Raw genomic sequence first — 19737 nt, 5'->3', positions numbered from 1 at the left:
TGGTATTGGATATTGTAAAGCACTTTCTATGCTGTGACATTGCATTATTGTGATTCTGCCACTACTGATCATGGTGGTTTAAGTTGGCGAGTCAGTTGAGCAAGCAAGTATGTAAAGGAATTTTAACAGTGAATTCTCAGGGTTTCCCCCCTTTGTTTATGGCGGGGGTTTTTTTGTTTGTTTTTTTTTTCTTCGCTGAGAAAACTGATTGTGATTTGTCAAGCTGCTTTCAAACCACATGATAGTTTATCTGTGTGAGAGCACAGACAGTTTGCTTTTCAGAATGCAGGAAAGACGTCTCTTGTGCTCCTCTGATTTTTTTTTTTTCATATCGATATATATCATTAGACGAGCTATCATTACTCTACAATGTGAGAGGAAGAAATGTGGTTGGTAACAGTGTTATCAGTAGGAAAATGCATTTGGTGGCGTCTTTTGAGTCAGTCAGTATGGAGGCAAACTAACATGGTTAATCCTGAAAGGAACACTAAATGGCATGAACATGATTTTTGAGTTACGCTTGTCAAATGTACACTATCTTTTGAAATGTCTTATGTAAAAGAAAATGGGGAAATTGATTGTCACATGTTAAATCTATGGTGTGATTTTAAGCAGCCTGTCCATGCTCCAAAACCAACAAACCTGAGATGTTTTGTAAAGAAGAATGGTCCAAAATGCCTTCAACCAGAATCCGGAGTCTCATTGGAAGCTATAGGAAGTGTTTAGAGGCTGGGTTTTTTTTTCTGTCAAAGAAGGATCTATTAAATATTGATGTTTTTTTTGTTGTTGTTGTTGGGGTGCCCAAATTTATGCACTTGCATAATTTTGTTTAAAGAATTATTCCACACTTTCTGTAAATCCTATAAACTTCATTTCACTTCTCAGATATCACTGTTTTGTCTGCTATAAGATATATGTAACTGAAACTGCTGATCCAGACATCCAATAAAGGTGCGTTTACACATAGGCAAGATGCGTTACGAATGTCATATTTGAATCATTTTTGGCACATTCCTGACATTCTTAACGTGACTTAATGCTTCTGAATAGGTTTCTTAATAGCACGTGTTGGTGCATGATATTCGTGATTTTCGTGGAGCATGTTTTTGGCTGTCAGAAAATCTTCCAGCAATGTCAAGCACCACCCTCATTTCGCATCATGTCGTGGAGGTCATAACTGAGCGTGTTGAGCCGTCTTGATTAGTGATGATCCTTAATAGAGCATGAAATCGTTCTTCTCTGACGTGCAAACTCAAGATATCTTTTCATTTGTTAAGCTATATCCATTCCTGCATTTAAGTCCTGCAGCACATTCCAAAAATGTTGGGAGGCTGAAGCCACTTAGTAATGTTACCAAGATGTTTTGACATAAAGGATATAAGCAATGAAGCATTTCAGGTGTTATTTTGTCCCATTCTTCCTGAAAGGACATCTTAAGGTGTGCAACAGTATGGTATTGTCTACATTGCATTTTCCATTTCAAAATTCTACACACGTTCTCTATTGGGAACAGGTCAAGTAGGCCAGTCCAGTATCCGTACCATCGTCCTCCACAGCCTTTCCTTTGTAATGTCTGTAGAATGTGGTTTTGCAATGTCTTGTTAAAAATGCATGGTCGTCCCTGCAAAAGATACTGCAGCATATGTTGCTCTAAAATTTCAATGTAGTTTTCTGATTTAATGCAGAAAAATACATTGTCTTTACCAAGGACATGGACACAAAAAAGATTTCAAAAAAGATCTGGAATACTTTGCACAACACACATTACCACGTGTCGATATATCAGCTATTGATGGATGATCGTTCTTAATACAGTGATGTGTGAGAGATTGGAGATTACAGGTCTTCAGTTTAAGATTGCGCTATTGCCCTTTACACACTGAAATTCCTCCACATTCCTTGAATTCTTTAATATTATGCACTGTAGGGGGAGGAATGTGCAAATCCCTTCCAATCTTTCATTGAAGAGCATTGTTTTTAAGCATTTTAATAATTTTCTTAAGCATTTGTTCACAAACTTGAGATCATCTAGCCATCTTTGCTCCTCAAAAACTCAGCCTTTTTTGTGAATACTCCTTTTGTACCAAAGCATGATTACAAAGGGGGGGTGGTGGTCTAGTGGTTAAGGTGTTGGGCTTGAGTCCAGAAGATCATGTGTTAAAATCCCCACCTGACTGGAAAATCACTAAGGGCCCTTGGGCAAGGTCTTTAATCCCCTATTGTTCCCGGTGTGTAGTGAGTGCCTTGTATGGCAGCACCCTGACATCGGGGTGAATGTGAGGCATAATTGTAAAGCGCTTTGAGCATCTGATGCAGATGGAAAAGCGCTTTATAAATGCAGTCCATTTACCATTTACAAACACCTGTTGACGTCATCTATTTGAAATTACATCATTATTTAATTTTTTACCTCATTACTAGCCCTAAATTGTCTTCTCCTAATTTGAAGTTGTAGATGGTTACAGGTAGGGAGATGAGAATGGATTTGTTGTCTGCCTGGGTGGTTGCCATCCAGGTCAGCCAAAGGGGAATCCCCACTACCCAAACTAGAAGGAGCATATTTCAATTTGGATTTCACATTGCTACAACCCCAATAAAAACACAACACGATTTGCAAATCCTCTTCAACCTATATTCAATTAAATACACCACAAAGACAAGATATTAAATGTTTAAACTGATAAACTTTGTTTTTTGCAAATATTTGCTCATTTTGAAATGGATGCCTGCAACACGTTTCAAAAAAGCTGGGACAGTGGTATGTTTACCACTGTGTTACATCACCTTTCCGTCTAACAACGCTCAATAAGCATTTGGGAACTGAGGACACTAATTGTTGAAGCTTTGTAGGTGGAATTCTTTCCCATTCTTGCTTGATGTACGACTTCAGCTGTTCAACAATCTGGGGTCTCTGTTGTCATATTTTGCGCTTCATAATGCGCCACACATTTTCAATGGGCGACAGATCTGGACTGCAGGCAGGCCAGTCTAGTACCTGCACTCTTTTACTATGAAGCCAAGCTGTTGTAACACGTGCAGAATGTGGCTTGGCATTGTCTTGCTGAAATAAGTAGGGACTTCCCTGAAAAAGACATTGCTTGGATGGCAACATGTGTTGTTCCAAAACCTGGATGTCCCTTTCAGCATTGATGGTGCCATCACAGATGTGTAAGTTGCCCATGTCATGGGCATTAACACATACATCCCCCAAAAGCCCCAAAGATGCTGGCTTTTGAACTTTGCACTGGTAACAATCTAGATGGTGTTTTTCTTCTTTTGTCCGGAGGACATGACGTCCATGATTTCCAAAAAAATTTGGACTGTGGACTCAGACCACAGCACACTTTTCTACTTTGCGTCTGTCCATTTCAAATGTGTTCGGGTCCAGAGAAGGCGGCAGCATTTCTGGATGTTGTTGATGTATGGCTTTTGCTTTGCATGGTACCAACCAACCAACCAACTTTTTTCTTATATAGCGCCAAATCACAACAAACAGTTGCCCCAAGGCGCTCCACATTGCAAGGCAAGGCCATACAATAATTATGAAAAACCCCAACGGTCAAAACGACCCCCTATGAGCAAGCACTTGGCCACAGTGGGAAGGAAAAACTCCCTTTTAACAGGAAGAAACCTCCAGCAGAACCAGGCTCAGGGAGGGGCAGTCTTCTGCTGAGACTGGTTGGGGCTGAGGGAAAGAACCAGGAAAAAGAGATCGATCACTAATGATTAAATGTAGAGTGATGCATACGGAGCAAAAAGAGAAAGAAACAGTGCATCATGGGAACCCCCCCACAGTCTACGTCTAAAGCAACATAACCAAGGGATGGTCCAGGGTCACCCGATCCAGCCCTAACTATAAGCCTTAGGGAAAAGGAAAGTTTTAAGCCTAATCTTAAAAGTAGAGAGGGTATCTGTCTCCCTGATCTGAATTGGGAGCTGGTTCCACAGGAGAGGAGCCTGAAAGCTGAAGGCTCTGCCTCCCATTCTACTCTTACAAACCCTAGGAACTACAAGTAAGCCCGCAGTCTGAGAGCGAAGCGCTCTAATGGGGTAATATGGTACTACGAGGTCCCTAAGATAAGATGGGACCTGATTATTCAAAACCTTATAAGTAAGAAGAAGAATTTTAAATTCTATTCTAGCATTAACAGGAAGCCAATGAAGGGAGGCCAACACGGGTGAGATATGCTCTCTCCTGCTAGTCCCCGTCAGTACTCTAGCTGCAGCATTCTGAACCAACTGAAGGCTTTTTAGGGAACTTTTAGGACAACCTGATAATAATGAATTACAATAGTCCAGCCTAGAGGAAATAAATGCATGAATTAATTTTTCAGCATCACTCTGAGACAAGACCTTTCTGATTTTAGAGATATTGCGTAAATGCAAAAAGGCAGTCCTACATATTTGTTTAATATGCGCTTTGAATGACATATCCTGATCAAAAATAACTCCAAGATTTCTCACAGTATTACTAGAGATCAGGGAAATGCCACCCAGAGTAACGATCTGGTTAGACACCATGCTTCTAAGATTTGTGGGGCCAAGTACAATAACTTCAGTTTTATCTGAGTTTAAAAGCAGGAAATTAGAGGTCATCCATGTCTTTATGTCTGTAAGACAATCCTGCAGTTTAGCTAATTGGTGTGTATCCTCTGGCTTCATGGATAGATAAAGCTGGGTATCATCTGCGTAACAATGAAAATTTAAGCAATACCGTCTAATAATACTGCCCAAGGGAAGCATGTATAAAGTGAATAAAATTGGTCCTAGCACAGAACCTTGTGGAACTCCATAATTAACTTTAGTCTGTGAAGAAGATTCCCCATTTACATGAACAAACTGTAATCTATTAGACAAATATGATTCAAACCACCGCAGCGCAATGCCTTTAATACCTATGAGTTTTAACTTTTAAGTAGAGTTTTAACTTGCACTTGTAGATGCAGCGATGAAATATGTTAACTAACAATGGTTTTCTGAAGTGTTCCTGAGCCCACGCAGTAAGATCCTTTACACAATGATGTCTGTTTTTAATGCAGTGCCACCTGAGGGATCGAAGGTCACGGGCATTCACTGTTGGTTTTCGGCCTTGCCGCTTATTTGTTGAAAGTTATGCAGATTCTCTGAATCTTCTGATTATATTATGGACTGTAGATGATGGAATCCCTAAATTCCTTGCAATTGAACATTGAGGAACATTGTTCTTAAGATTTTGGACTTTTTTTTCACGCAGTTGTTCACAAAATGGTCATCCTTGTCCCATCTTTGCTTGTGAACGGCTGAGCCTTTTGGGGATGCTCCTTTTATACCCAATCATGACACTCACCTGTTTCCAATTAACCTGTTCACCTGTGGAACGTTCCAAACAGATGTTCTTTGAGCATTCATCAACTTTCCCAGTCTTTTGTTGCCCCTGTCCCAGCTTTTTTGAAATGAGTTGCAGGCATCCATTTCAAAATGAGCAAATATTTGCACAAAAACAAAAAAAAGTCTATCAGTTTGAACATTAAATTAAAACATTCTGTTTTTTTTACATTTCACACAACGTCCCAACTTTGTTGGAATTGTGGTTGTACATAATATATAGTAGGAGTGCCACAATGCATGTATGCCTTGCTGGCAATTCTACCATCATACACACTGGAATCCCCATCAGATGACCCAGAATATGGTTCCATGACTTGTCTTCACTCAGCCAAAAAGAAGGTATCACGCCTCTCCAAATGATTTCTGATCAGTGGCAAAATGCAGATCCACCTCAGATATGCTGTGGCGACTCCGAGTGGGGCGGTACCAATGACTTAAAATGGTCTTAAAACAAAGTTGTCGATTTTCTCAGGCAACATCATCCAGCAAAATTTAATATCATGACAGGACTGATGGTGACCACTAAAGCCATTGTTACTTGTTTTCATTGTACCTTGCATTTTTTTTTCTCATTAATGGTTGTTGCTCAGTTGTTAATCTGCTGAAGCTGTTCAGGTTGCCCTCCGATACCTTGAATTGGGGAAGTCAGCATGTTATCTAACCCTTTTTTCCATCTATTTTTATTTGAAGGAGCATCATGAAATTCCACAGCATGAAGATGGATGAGATCAACAAGATTATCAGAGACCTGTGGCGCACCACCTACAGGGGTCAAGGTGCATTTTTTTTAACTGTGTTATCTGTATATAGGACACAGTTCTCTTTTCACCTTCCTCCTCTTTTGTTCCTCATCACTGTCTGCTGTTCCCTCCCTAGACATTGAGTATGTGGAAATTAGATCTGATGTGGATGAGAACTCATCTGCTGGAGTGAGGCGGAGGACTTACAACTACAGAGTGGTTATGGTGAAAGGAGACACAGCTTTGGATATGAGAGGGCGCTGTAGTGCTGGTCAGAAGGTACCAGGAACTCATTCGTCTTTCACGAAAATTACTGTAGGACAGTTAGTTAAATTATGTGATGTCCTAAAGTGAAAAATGGGGCTTTGTTTGTTTTAATGCTTGAAAGAATCAATTATCTGTGTAGTATTGGAAACATTTAAGTCACTTGAAACCGCTGTTGATTTCATGGGTGTGGCTTTATGATTAATTTGTTAGTTTGTGGAATATTGCTTACAATCTTTGTCTGTATCTGTGTGCATGCATGTCTAGGTGCTGGCATCCTTGATCATCCGTCTCGCTCTCGCAGAGACCTTTTGTCTTAACTGTGGGATTCTGGCCCTGGATGAACCCACCACCAATTTGGACCGGGAGAACATAGAGTCGCTGGCACATGCCCTTGTCGAGTAAGTACAAACACCCAGTAAGTGTGCAAGATGCTACCACTGTTTAATAATCTCCCATTTCTAATTCAAATCTCAAGGGTAGATTTGGCTCGACATACTTTAAAAAAAAAAATTCAAGACGACACTCATGTAACTGAAATAAGTAATTTTGTGTTGATTTATTTTGAAGCAATTTTTGGACACAAATTTTGTGCTCATTTTTCAATGCTGGTGCCATTTATTTTTGCTGGAACTGAATATATTTAGTGGTCAGTCATGCTGTTAACAACCATGACCACTTAAAACCTACAGTGGTTAGCTAACCTTCTCATAGACTTCACCAAATTATATGGCCAGTATAGAATAGGATTGCAACAGTCACATCGCTACATTACAGTCAGCTTGGAGAATAACAGTACAATTGAAATGAAATAATCAAAAAGTGATTGAACTGCAGATTTTCAGCTGTAGTTCAAGAGTTTAAACAAAAATAAATCACATTAACCAGTTAGGAATTATACCCATGGTTATACAGAGTTCTTCCATTTTGAGAGGCTATGAATAATTGGACACAACTAAATATAAGGGTTATCTTGCTGGGAATGGGTTCACCAAAATATTTTGCACACAGAAGTAGTGTGATATAGGAAGGAAATTGTATATCAATGTCAATAAATGAAAAATCAAATCAAATCAGTTTTATTTATATAGCGCCAAATCACAACAACAGTTGTCCCAAGGCGCTTTATATTGCAAGGCAAAATTCATACAATAATTACAGAAAAACCCAAACGGTCAAAACTACCCCCTATGAGCAAGCACTTGGTGACAGTGGGAAGGAAAAACTCCCTTTTAACAGGAAGAAACCTCCAGCAGAACCAGGCTCAGGGAGGGGCAGTCTTCTGCTGGGACTGGCTGGGGCTGTGGGGAGAGAATCAGGAAAAAGACATGCTGTGGAAGAGAGCAGCGATCAATCACTAATGATTAAATGCAGAGTGGTGCATACAGAGCAAAAAGAGAAAGAAACACTCAGTGCATCATGGGAACCCCCCAGCAGTCTAAGTCTATAGCAGCATAACTAAGGGATGGTTCAGGGTCACCCGATCCAGCCCTAACTATAAGCTTTAGCAAAAAGGAAAGTTTTAAGCCTAATCTTAAACGTAGAGAGGATGTCTCTGTCCCTGATCCGAATTGGGAGCTGGTTCCACAGGAGAGGAGCCTGAAAGCTGAAGGCTCTACCTCCCATTCTACTCTTAAAAACCCTAGGAACTACAAGTAAGCCTGCAGTCTGAGAGCGAAGCGCTCTCTTGGGGTGATATGGTAGATTTGTGGGGCCAAGTACAATAACTTCAGTTTTATCTGAGTTTAAAAGCAGGAAATTAGAGGTCATCCATGTCTTTGTCTGTAAGACATTCCTGCAGTTTAACTAATTGGTGTGTGTCCTCTGGCTTCATGGATAGATAAGCTGGGTATCATCTGCATAACAATGAAAGTTTAAGCAATGCTTTCTAATAATACTACCTAAGGGAAGCATGTATAAAGTGAATAAAATTGGTCCTAGCACAGAACCTTGTGGAACTCCATAACTAACCTTAGTCTGTGAAGAAGACTCCCCATTTACATAAACAAATTGTAATCTATTAGATAAATATGATTCAAACCACCGCAGCGCAGTGCCTTTAATATCTATGGCATGCTCTAATCTCTGTAATAAAATTTTATGGTCAACAGTATCAAAAGCAGCACTGAGGTCTAAGAGCTAGGGCTTCCTTGAGCAGCCTGGTAGGAATGGGGTCTAATAGACATGTTGATGGTTTGGAGGAAGTGACTAATGAAAATAACTCAGACAGAACAATCGGAGAGAAAGAGTCTAACCAAATACCAGCATTACTGAAAGCAGTCGAACATAAAGATATGTCTTTGGGATGGCTATGAGTAAATTTTTCTCTAATAGTTAAAATTTTATTAGCAAAGAAAGTCATGAAGTCATTACTAGTTAAAGTTAAAGGAATACTCGGCTCAATAGAGCTCTGACTCGTTGTCAGCCTGGCTACAGTGCTGAAAAGAAACCTTGGGTTGTTGTTATTTTCTTCAATTAGTGATGAGTAGTAAGCTGTCCTAGCTTTACGGAGGGCTTTTTTATAGAGCAATAGACTCATTTTCCAGGCTAAGTGAAGATCATCTAAATTAGTGAGACGCCATTTCCTCTCCAACTTATGGGTTATCTGCTTTAAGCTGTGAGTTTGTGAGTTATACCACGGAGTCAGGCACTTCTGATTTAAGGCTCTCTTCTTCAGAGGAGCTACAGCATCCAAAGTTGTGCTCAATGAGGATGTAAAACTATTGACGAGATAATCTATCTCACTCACAGAGTTTAGGTAGCTACTCTGCACTGTGTTGGTATATGGCATTGGAGAACATAACAAAGAAGGAATCATATCCTTAAACCTAGTTACAGCGCTTTCCAAAAGACTTCTACTGTAACTTATTCCCCACTGCTGGGTAGTCCATTAAAGTAAATGTAAATGTTATTAAGAAATGATCAGACAGAAGGGGGTTTTCAGGGAATACTGTTAAGTCTTCAATTTCCATACCATAAGTCAAAACAATATCTAAAGTATGATTAAAGTGGTGGGTGGACTCATTTACATTTTGAGCAAAGCCAATTGAGTCTAATAATAGATTAAATGCAGTGTTGAGGCTGTCATTCTCAGCATCTATGTGGATGTTAAAATCGCCCACTATAATTATCTTATCTGAGCTAAGCACTAAGTCAGACAAAAGGTCGGAAAATTCACAGAGAAACTCACAGTAACGACCAGGCGGACGATAGATAACAACAAATAAAACTGGTTTTTGGGACTTCCAATTTGGATGGACAAGATTAAGAGTCAAGCTTTCAAATGAATTAAAGCTCTGTCTGGGTTTTTGATTAATTAATAAGAGTGGAAGATTGCTGCTAATCCTCCCCCTCAGCCCGTGCTACGAGCATTCTGACAGTTAGTGTGACTCGGGGGTGTTGACTCATTTAAACTAACATATTCATCCTGCTGTAACCAGGTTTTTGTAAGGCAGAATAAATCAATATGTTGATCAATTATTATATCATTTACTAACAGGGACTTAGAAGAGAGAGACCTAATATTTAATAAACCACATTTAACCGTTTTAGTCTGTGGTGCAGTTGAAGGTGCTATATTATTTTTTCTTTTTGAATTTTTATGCTTAAATAGATTTTTACTGGTTGTTGGTGGTCTGGGAGCAGACACCGTCTCTACAGGGATGGGGTATTGGGGGGACTTTTGCCAAATCTGCCTTTTCTGTTGTTGCCTCTAGTCAGTGGAATATCTTACCAAACGACATAATGAAATGTACAACTTTTCCAATGTTTGCACAGCTGACAAAGAAATGGCTTTTATCAAAGCAAGTTTGTACCCACCACTGATGAATGCATGTGTATGAGAGCGTATGTATGAGAGTGCAGGCGTCTGAAAAATATGATTTGTATATATGATGTAAGAGTGAGAATATAGTGTGAAGATGTTTGAAAAGTGTGACTGTGTATGTGTGCACGTATGTATATATATATATATATATATATATATATATGTATGTATATATATGTATGTATGTATGTATATGTGTGTATGTATGTGTGTATATGTATGTGTGTATATATATATATGTGTGTGTGTGTGTGTGTGAACAAAGTGGTATCTTTTGTATATGTCTTTGAATTGATAAAATGTTGAAAGTTTTTATGAATGGTATACTTGAGGGGTGAGGTATTATATGTATACAGTATCAATAGCCTTTGTGCTAAATGGATTTTCTTTTCATTTACAAATGCTGTTATTTATAGTTAGACATCAACCTGTCCAGGGACTACAGGTGGAAATTAGTATTTTTTTGCTATAACCTGGCACAATGCATCTTTCCTGTTTTTTTAGGTCAATGTATTATTGTGCACTATCCCTGAGAAATAAGATCATACCATACCATGGCAGGGGGAGAGAAGCTGCAGAGAGGTGTGTAAGACTACAACTCTGCTTCCTGATCCCAACCCTGGGTAGTCACGGTTTGGAGGGTTTAATAAAATTTGCCAGATTTCTAGAAATGAGAGCTGCTCCATCCAAAGTGGGATGGATGCCGTCTCTCCTAACAAGACCAGGTTTTCCCCAGAAGCTTTGCCAATTATCTATGAAGCCCACCTCATTTTTTGGACACCACTCAGACAGACAGCAATTCAAGGAGAACATGCGGCTAAACATGTCACTCCCGGTCCCATTGGGGAGGGGCCCAGAGAAAACTAGAGTCTGAATTACAATCTTACAAAATTTACGCTTAGCCTTAGCCAGCAGTTTCAAATTTCCTTCAATGTCGCCTGCTCTGGCCCTCGGAAGACAATTGAGTATGGTTGCTGGTGTCGCTAACTTCACATTTCTCAAAACAGAGTCGCCAATAACCAAAGTTTGTTCCTCGGGAGTTGTGTCGCCGAGTGGGGAAAAACGGTTGGAGATGTGAACGGGTTGGTGGTGTACAGGGAGCTTCTGTTTAGGACTACGCTTCCTCCTCACAGTCACCCAGCCGGCCTGCTTTCCCGGCTGCTCGGGATCTGCTGGGGGGCAGCTAACGGCGGCTAAGCTACCTTGGTCCGCACCGACTACAGGGGCCTGGCTAGCTGTAGGATTTTCCAAGGTGCGAAGCCGAGTCTCCAATTCGCCCAGCCTGGCCTCCAAAGCTACAAATAAGCTACACTTATTACAAGTACCGTTATTGCTAAAGGAGGCCGAGGAATAATTAAACATTTCACACCCAGAGCAGAGAATTGCGGGAGAGACAGGAGAAGCCGCCATGCTAAACCGGCTAAGAGCTAGTAGCTGCGCTAAGCTAGCGGATTCCTAATAACACACAAAGTGAATAATGTGTAAATAATTTAGAGGTGATTCAGCAGAGGGAGTGCTTTTGTTAAGGCACGTGAAGATTACACTGTGAAACAAATCGTTATCTACAACCCCTGGCAATAATTATGGAATCACCGGCCTCGGAGGATGTTCATTCAGTTGTTTAATTTTGTAGAAAAAAAGCAGATCACAGACATGACACAAAACTAAAGTCATTTCAAATGGCAACTTTCTGGCTTTAAGAAACACTATAATCAATCAGGAAAAATAATTGTGGCAGTCAGTAACGGTTACTTTTTTAGACCAAGCAGAGGGAAAAAAATATGGACTCACTCAATTCTGAGGAATAAATTATGGAATCACCCTGTAAATTTTCATCCTCAAAACTAACACCTGCATCAAATCAGATCTGCTCGTTAGTCTGCATCTAAAAAGGAGTGATCACACCTTGGAGAGCTGTTGCACCAAGTGGACTGACATGAATCATGGCTCCAACATGAGTGATGTCAATTGAAACAAAGGAGAGGATTATCAAACTCTTAAAAGAGGGTAAATCATCACGCAATGTTGCAAAAGATGTTGGTTGTTCACAGTTAGCTGTGTCTAAACTCTGGACCAAATACAAACAACATGGGAAGGTTGTTAAAGGCAAACATAGTGGTAGACCAAGGAAGACATCAAAGCGTCAAGATAGAAAATTTAAAGCAGTATGTCTCAAAAATCGAAAATGCAGAACAGAACAAATGAGGAACGAATGGGAGGAAACTGGAGTCAACGTCTGTGACCGAACTATAAGAAACCGTCTAAAGGAAATGGGATTTACATACAGAAAAGCTAAACGAAAGCCATCATTAACACCTAAACAGAAAAAAACAAGGTTACAATGGGCTAATAAAAGCAATCGTGGACTGTGGATGACTGGATGAAAGTCATATTCAGTGATGAATCTCGAATCTGCATTGGGCAAGGTGATGATGCTGGAACTTTTGTTTGGTGCCGTTCCAGTGAGATTTATAAAGATGACTGCCTGAAGAGAACATGTAAATTTCCACAGTCATTGATGATATGGGGCTGCATGTCAGGTAAAGGCACTGGGGAGATGGCTGTCATTACATCATCAATAAATGCACAAGTTTACATTGATATTTTGGGCACTTTTCTTATCCCATCAATTGAAAGGATGTTTGGGGATGATGGAATCATTTTTCAAGATGATAATGCATCTTGCCATAGAGCGAAAACTGTGAAAACATTCCTTGCAAAAAGACACATAGGGTCAATGTCATGGCCTGCAAATAGTCCAGATCTTAATCTAATTGAAAATCTTTGGTGGAAGTTGAAGAAAATGGTCTATGACAAGGCTCCAACCTGCAAAGCTGATCTGGCAACAGCAATCAGAGAAAGTTGGAGCCAGATTGATGAAGAGTACTGTTTGTCACTCATTAAGTCCATGCCTCAGAGACTGCAAGCTGTTATAAAAGCCAGAGGTGGTGCAACAAAATACTAGTGATGTGTTGGAGCGTTCTTTTGTTTTTCATGACTCCATAATTTTTTCCTCAGAACTGAGTGATTCCATATTTTTTCCCTCTGCTTGGTCTAACAAAGTAACCGTTACTGACTGCCACAATTTTTTTTCCTGACTTCTTATAGTGTTTCTTAAAGCCAGAAAGTTGCCATTTGAAATGACTTTAGTTTTGTGTCATGTCTGTGATCTGCTTTTTTTCTACAAAATTAAACAACTGAATGAACATCCTCCGAGGCCGGTGATTCCATAATTTTTGCCAGGGGTTGTAGATCAATCTAACTACGCAGATTAAACAGCTAACAGATACAGCAAAACACCGCTGTGCTCCGGAACAGGAAGTGATACAATACCGCAGTGAGAGCCAACCACCAGTAAAGACCAGTAGAGCCACGTTCTCGCTAGAGCCAATCACTCATCATCTCCAGCTGAATGTTTTCTGTCTTCCCTTTATGCAGAAATGTCGATAGATATCTGTCAATGGATGAAAAGTGGAAAGTTCCTCACAAAAAAAAAATCCTCATTTGCTCATTTTGGGGGGGGGGGGGGGGGGCGGCTTGTAGAGCCTGGAAAAAGAAAATAGTCCAAGAATGTTTTTTGTGGCTGTATACACTGTCTGATAGACAGAAATATTGGATTTTGTCAGACAGAACTGTGTTTACACCATCCTGATGATGAAAATGGAGCTCAGGGTATCGGGATTCATACAGCCTACCTGGAGGATGGAGATATATATCACCCATCAACTGCCCTGCTCTCTAAGTATCACTATTGCAGTGGGCTGTTGAAAATCCCACTGATGGTGGTATGTATTCCAGGACATGCAAAACTCTTGCCTAGATTTATGTAAATTGGTTGGTTTAGTTTTTCAGGAATTAGAACAACATCCTAAGTAACATCCCCAGAGGAAAAGAACATAAAAGAAGAATGCCACAAGGCTGTCTGGGCCCCCCTATAGGTGGTGTGAGTTGCCTCCCTTGGGGTTAGAGCCTTTCCATGCCCGCCGCTGAGTGAGTCCCCACCTTGGCTTCAGTATGGACACCCTTGTTCCAGGGAGTGCCAATACTTGCCCTGGTGGGTGGTCCTTGGTGGGGCATTGACTCGCTCTCTTTGTGGGTTGTTGGGCGTTGTCTAGTGTTGGAACTGGTGGTTTGTGTCTTTTATCACATTCTTGTTGTGAAATTGCTTCCTCTCACCCACCTGTGGAGCAGTTTGGGACAGCTTCCTATTACTGCTCTGTGCCTGCTTCTCACCTCCTATTAGCATGTAATATTGATCCTGTCGCTTTGCGCGACCACTCCCATTGGGGTAGGGGTGCTCTGTGTTACTGGCGCTGCTCCGTTTCCCCCACATACCAGTGGGGCCCAGTTTTGGGGATGTGTCGCAATAATGCAAGTCCTCACAGTCATTCATGACACAATATTATTTACCCTGTTTGAGCTGCCACACTGTGCACATACCGTAGGTTCATACAGTGCATCTGGAAAGTATTCACAGCGCTTCACTTTTTCCACATCTTATGTTACAGCCTTATTCCAAAATGGCTGAAATTCTTTTTTTCCCTCAGAATTCTATTCATAACACCTCATAATGACAACATGAAAAAAGTTTTTTTGAAATTTTTGCAAATTTATTAAAAAATAAAAAACTAAGGAATCACATGTACATAAGTATTCACACCCTTTCCTCAGTACTTTTTTGATGCACCTTTGGCAACAGTTACAGCCTCAAGTCTTCTTGAATATGATGCCACAAGCTTGGTGCACCTATCTTTGGACAGTTTTGCCCGTTCCTCTTTGCAGCACCTCTCAAGCTCCAACAGGTTGGATGGGGAGCATCAGTGCACAGACATTTTCAGATCTCTCTAGAGATGTTCAATCAGATTCAGGTCCTTTCCCTCAATCCTGACTAGTCTCCCAGTTCCTGCCACTGAAAAACATCCCTACAGCATGATGCTGTCACCACCATGCTTTGTAATGTGTTTGATTACAGTATGAACTATTTGAAAATATACTTAATTCTGTCATGACATCCTCTTTTATTTTTATTTTTTACTTCTCAGAATCATTAAGAGTCGCTCTCGCCAGCGTAACTTCCAGCTGCTGGTCATCACTCACGATGAGGACTTTGTGGAGCTACTCGGCCGATCCAGCTACATTGAACATTTCTACCGCATCCGTAAGAACCTGGATCAGAACTCTGAGATCACAAAGTGCAGCATTAACTCGCTGTCCACGTATCTACACTGAGCAGACACCAACAGTGTCATTGACCAAGGGGAACAATCCATATCCCTTCATCTTCTACTTTTTTGCATTTGGGCAGAGTTTACGCTCACTCAGTTTGGTTAAAAAAAAACTTTGCAACATCACTAAAAATTCTAAAATTCTATTTATCTCTCTTAGATTGGTTTGTTTAGCAAAGTGTATGTAACTTTAATTGTAATCACTTAACTATGAGAATAGAAAGGCTGATGTTGTTGTGATTGTGTCTTTCCTGTAATCCCAGGATTCCCTGTTCCCAATATGGGCCTTAAAGGGAACATAAAAGGTCCAGTGTTCCCCATTTAAGGTTGGTTAAATTTGATGTGAACACAATAGGAGATGTTTTTTTGGTGTATTAAGAGAATACTGAAGTGGTGATCATACAGTAGGACCCTGGGAACATACAGTTGCAAACATAATTTTACAGACACCTTTGTGAAAATAATCTGTTTGCCTGAAGTGCACATATTGTTTTATCAGACAGTATGTGTTAAGTCAGTTGTAATGTTTATTTTATTTCCATGTAAAGTTATTTAAAAACAATAGTTCCAAGGTTGAATTATTTTAGTTTCTCTTCATTATCAGCTTTTCTGTTAGTCCAAGGTCTCCTTACCACAAGAATGCCTCTATATATCATGGAAGGTTCCATAAAATGGAGGAATTGCTAATTAAAAAAAAAAATCAGAATATTTAATTGGCACAATTTGGGGTTATTTGAAGGAATGTTTGGCTCCATTTAAGAGACTTCCTGAAGAACCAGTGGCTTCTTGCTGTTAAGAGCAAGGGAATCTAAAGAATTTAGCTATGGATTCGAAATCTAAACTATTGGATTTCCAGAAGTCCGATTCCTTCTTAGGAGTCACCACAAAAAGATTTGTAGTACCACGTGCAACTGTAGACTCTGTAATACTAAGACGAATGAGTAGACGTCATATCCATAAGAAGGCCCAAATTAGCACTCAGGAATCAGTGTTTTTCACAAAGGTGTAACTAAACTTATGTCTGAAAGTTTAGGCCAAACTAAATTGTCTGCTAAAAAAAAATGCCAAAGGTTTAACTTTGAATTTAGTGCCTTTAGTCTTGCTGAAGAGAGGGTCTTGCAAACTATTTTTCAGTCTGTAATATGTACGTACGTGGTGACAATTAACCAAACACGTGTTCTTCAATGTTTGTGGTTTGAATGACATTATTCAGTATGTAGATGTGAAAAACATATCATGTAATGGGTCTTTAGATGTTGGAGGAAAAGGCTTGATATTTAATTTTTTTTGTCAGCTCTCCATGAAGTTTCTTAGTTTTTGTGACACTTTCACAGATACCATTACTTTAGTGGCGTCTGTGGCAACAGAAAGGGTTCTACTGTACACTTGTGTGGAATAATGTTCACGTTTTCCCGGTTCATTTGTACTGTCATGTTGTGTGTCATTGGTGATGTTTGACAATTACTTTTCTGTCATTAAACTGAGAAACCTGGAGAAGTGCCAATGTTAACGGTTTCTTTCTTCACACTCATTTAAGTCACTGGTCTGCCAACCACCTGAACCACTTCACAGGAGGTTTGCTCATTTTTTGTTGTGTGTTATTATCAATCGTGTCATCTCCCACTGCAGACTTGCTGCGTCGTTTTTGTTCTTTTCTAATAAGGGAAAATACGTGGTGAAGGCGTGGGCTAGTGATCTATAAATCAGCTTTCCTCTGCTGAGACCTCATACAACCTGTAGGTGAAGTTGACACAGTTCTTTAGAGATTGGCAGCCAAACATACGATCACGAAGATGATAGCGCTCCTCGTGCTCTTCACCGTGGGGTTGATGGCCGGTCCAGCAATCAGCCGTCCTCCCTGTCACGATGTTCAACCCAACCTCGACAGGATGTTTGAAATTGCTAAAAATTTCACTTTACATAAGAAAAGCGTAAGTGCTCATCTGATGCTGTATATTCTGTCTGCAATCACTTTCTTTCACTGTGTTATTGAAATCTTGTTTTCAGGCAATTGACATTTTTAACTCTTGCTTTTTCGTTTCTCCCTTGTGCTCCAGGAAGTCTTTGTGGAAGATGTTTATAACCTGACCCATGGGCAGAACAGATGCCAGGTGAGGAAGGCTTGACTGCTGTCGAGTTCTCTTGGACATTGGATTATTGTTAACAGCTAATTTTCTCTTTCTCTTGCACTGTACAGGACACGTTCTTCTGCAAAGTGTACAACATCCTGGACAACCCGAAGAAATTCGGAAAAACAAATGACGAGAAAGAGCTTGTCCGAAATCTAAATATTTGCAATGTCTGCAGAAATGTAAGTGATGCTCGTGTTGTCCTGTCAAAGCAAATGTAGAGTAGCAATCAGAGACTCTTTAAAGTGATCAAACTTTATTTTATTGTTTTTCAGGTGAACTGCTTAGAAGTGCTAAAGGACGTGCCACATTCGCACATCGAGATTACACTACACAAGCTCATGGACCATCTCCTCGACTGTATCCAGCAGAAAAACCTGCAGAGGATCACCACGAGCAGCTCCTTGATGTCTCCAAACGTGTAAAACACCACCTGTGTTTTTCTTTGGCTTTCAGGTTGACTTTATTGAAAAACAGTGATTTACATTTTGGTAAAAATGGATTCTTAATCACAAACGGAAGATTGAGAATGACAGGGGTTGTTTTTTTTTGGGGGGGGGGGGATAGCTAAATTAAAAAAGATTTTCTTAAACGAGCTGGGGAATTAACACAGCAACCATTGTAGCAATTTGATTAACAGATTTGTGTGGAAATTGTATGGAAGAAAAAAATAACACAAGTAGGAGGGTTTTTGTTTTTGTTTTGCTCAAATGTGATCACTGTCAACTACATGCTTATTTATTTTGTTTGTATTTAAGGATGGATTATTTACTGTAATATATTTATTGAAATCCTGTCATGTATCATTGCAATAAAATTTTCAAGTGTTTGCAGAAAATCTTGTTCTTTGGCTCGGTCACTGCTTGGATCATTAAAACCTGCTGTTTCAAAAAATATATTCAGTCACATGTAAAGCTGTAAAGGCTGCTCTTATGTGCCTAAATGAACGTCTTCACTGGACTGTGTTCAAAAATCGCTTCTATTTTCATAGAATCATGGATGCTTATTCGCCGTCTTTGGACGGATTTCCGTCTTTTTGCAAAATCTCACCGTCTAAAAGAACTAGCAAAACATTAATTTTTATTTCCTCAAATCCATACATGTCAACCTATACGGATTGTCCGTAAATTATACGGATCTTTACGAGTTTCAGAGTCATACGGACGTACGAATAAAGTCTTACGGATATTCAGGGTTTGGTCTGCAGCGGCTCCGTAATCAACCGTTTCTGCAGCGCGACTCCACTTTGATGCGTGAGCCATTGAAGCAATGCTTCGAACCACTGGCTCGTGGTTCTTTGATTCGCTGCTCTTCAGAAGCGGCAAGTCCGCTTCTTAACTCCTCTCAAAGCCATTAAAATAGCGTGAGTCGCTTTTGTGTGGATTCAAGTCACTAACTGGGACTCTTGTCATGTTGTAGTCAAGAAACGAGAATCGTCCTCTGTTCTGTTGACACAAAATTGCCGCTTTAAATAAAATGACACCTCTTTACAAAGGCTGTAATACAGAAAATAAACTACAATCGACTAAAACGTTTTGGGGTTTTTTCTTCCCAAAATGAGTCGTCCTGTGTTCTTTATGAATTAAACTGATGCTGACATACAGCACAGCCAGCTGTAAGAGCTCAGCTGAGATATATGGAAAGACATTCATGCCAAAATGTCTGAAAGGAAATGCTTTTGACAAAAACTACAGATTTTATTTCTATTTATGTCCAGAGATCAAGGATCCACCATGTAGAGTTTATTATGTCCAAAGTTTAAGGATCCAGTGACAAATTTCATATTTATTTACTTTAAGACTCAATAAAATGTTGTCAATTCAATTTCAATTTAATCGTCTTATAAAGCGCCAAATCACAACAAAAGCCATCTCAAGGCACCTCACATAGAACAGTTCAACATAAAAAATAAAAATGTAAAAAATTCAAATACATAATTAAAAACAAGTAAAAGAATAAAACAGATAAAAAAAACTATTCATAAGAAAGAGAATAAAAATAGGCTTTAAGGCTTGACTTAAAGTATAGTAGACATTTTAGATTGATATTCATGTTTTGTACATGCATATTAATTTAGTCAGTGTGATATTCAAATATGATTTTACACAGGAGAGAAACCAGGATGTGGAACATTGGTTGATGTGTTTATACTGTGTTTATGTAGTTCTGTAAGAAGAAAATGTAAC

General features: G+C 39.7%; 1 protein-coding gene across 1 annotated transcript in view; it reads left to right on the top strand.

Moving 5' to 3' along the window:
- Positions 1 to 16472, top strand: part of rad50 (RAD50 homolog, double strand break repair protein) — a 132937-nt gene extending 116465 nt beyond the window's left edge. The window contains exons 17-20 of the mRNA XM_034179053.1: positions 6058 to 6143; positions 6244 to 6386; positions 6639 to 6772; positions 15240 to 16472. Coding sequence (XP_034034944.1) covers positions 6058 to 6143; positions 6244 to 6386; positions 6639 to 6772; positions 15240 to 15426 — 550 coding nt within the window. The 3' untranslated portion in view covers positions 15427 to 16472. The remainder of the gene's footprint in view (positions 1 to 6057; positions 6144 to 6243; positions 6387 to 6638; positions 6773 to 15239) is intronic.
- The last annotated feature ends 3265 nt before the right edge of the window (positions 16473 to 19737 follow it).

Source organism: Thalassophryne amazonica, chromosome 9, assembly GCF_902500255.1.
Source record: "Thalassophryne amazonica chromosome 9, fThaAma1.1, whole genome shotgun sequence".
Lineage (NCBI taxonomy): Eukaryota > Metazoa > Chordata > Actinopteri > Batrachoidiformes > Batrachoididae > Thalassophryne > Thalassophryne amazonica.
The sequence above is the reverse complement of the archived record's forward strand: the minus strand, read 5'-3'. Positions and strand labels throughout refer to the sequence as shown.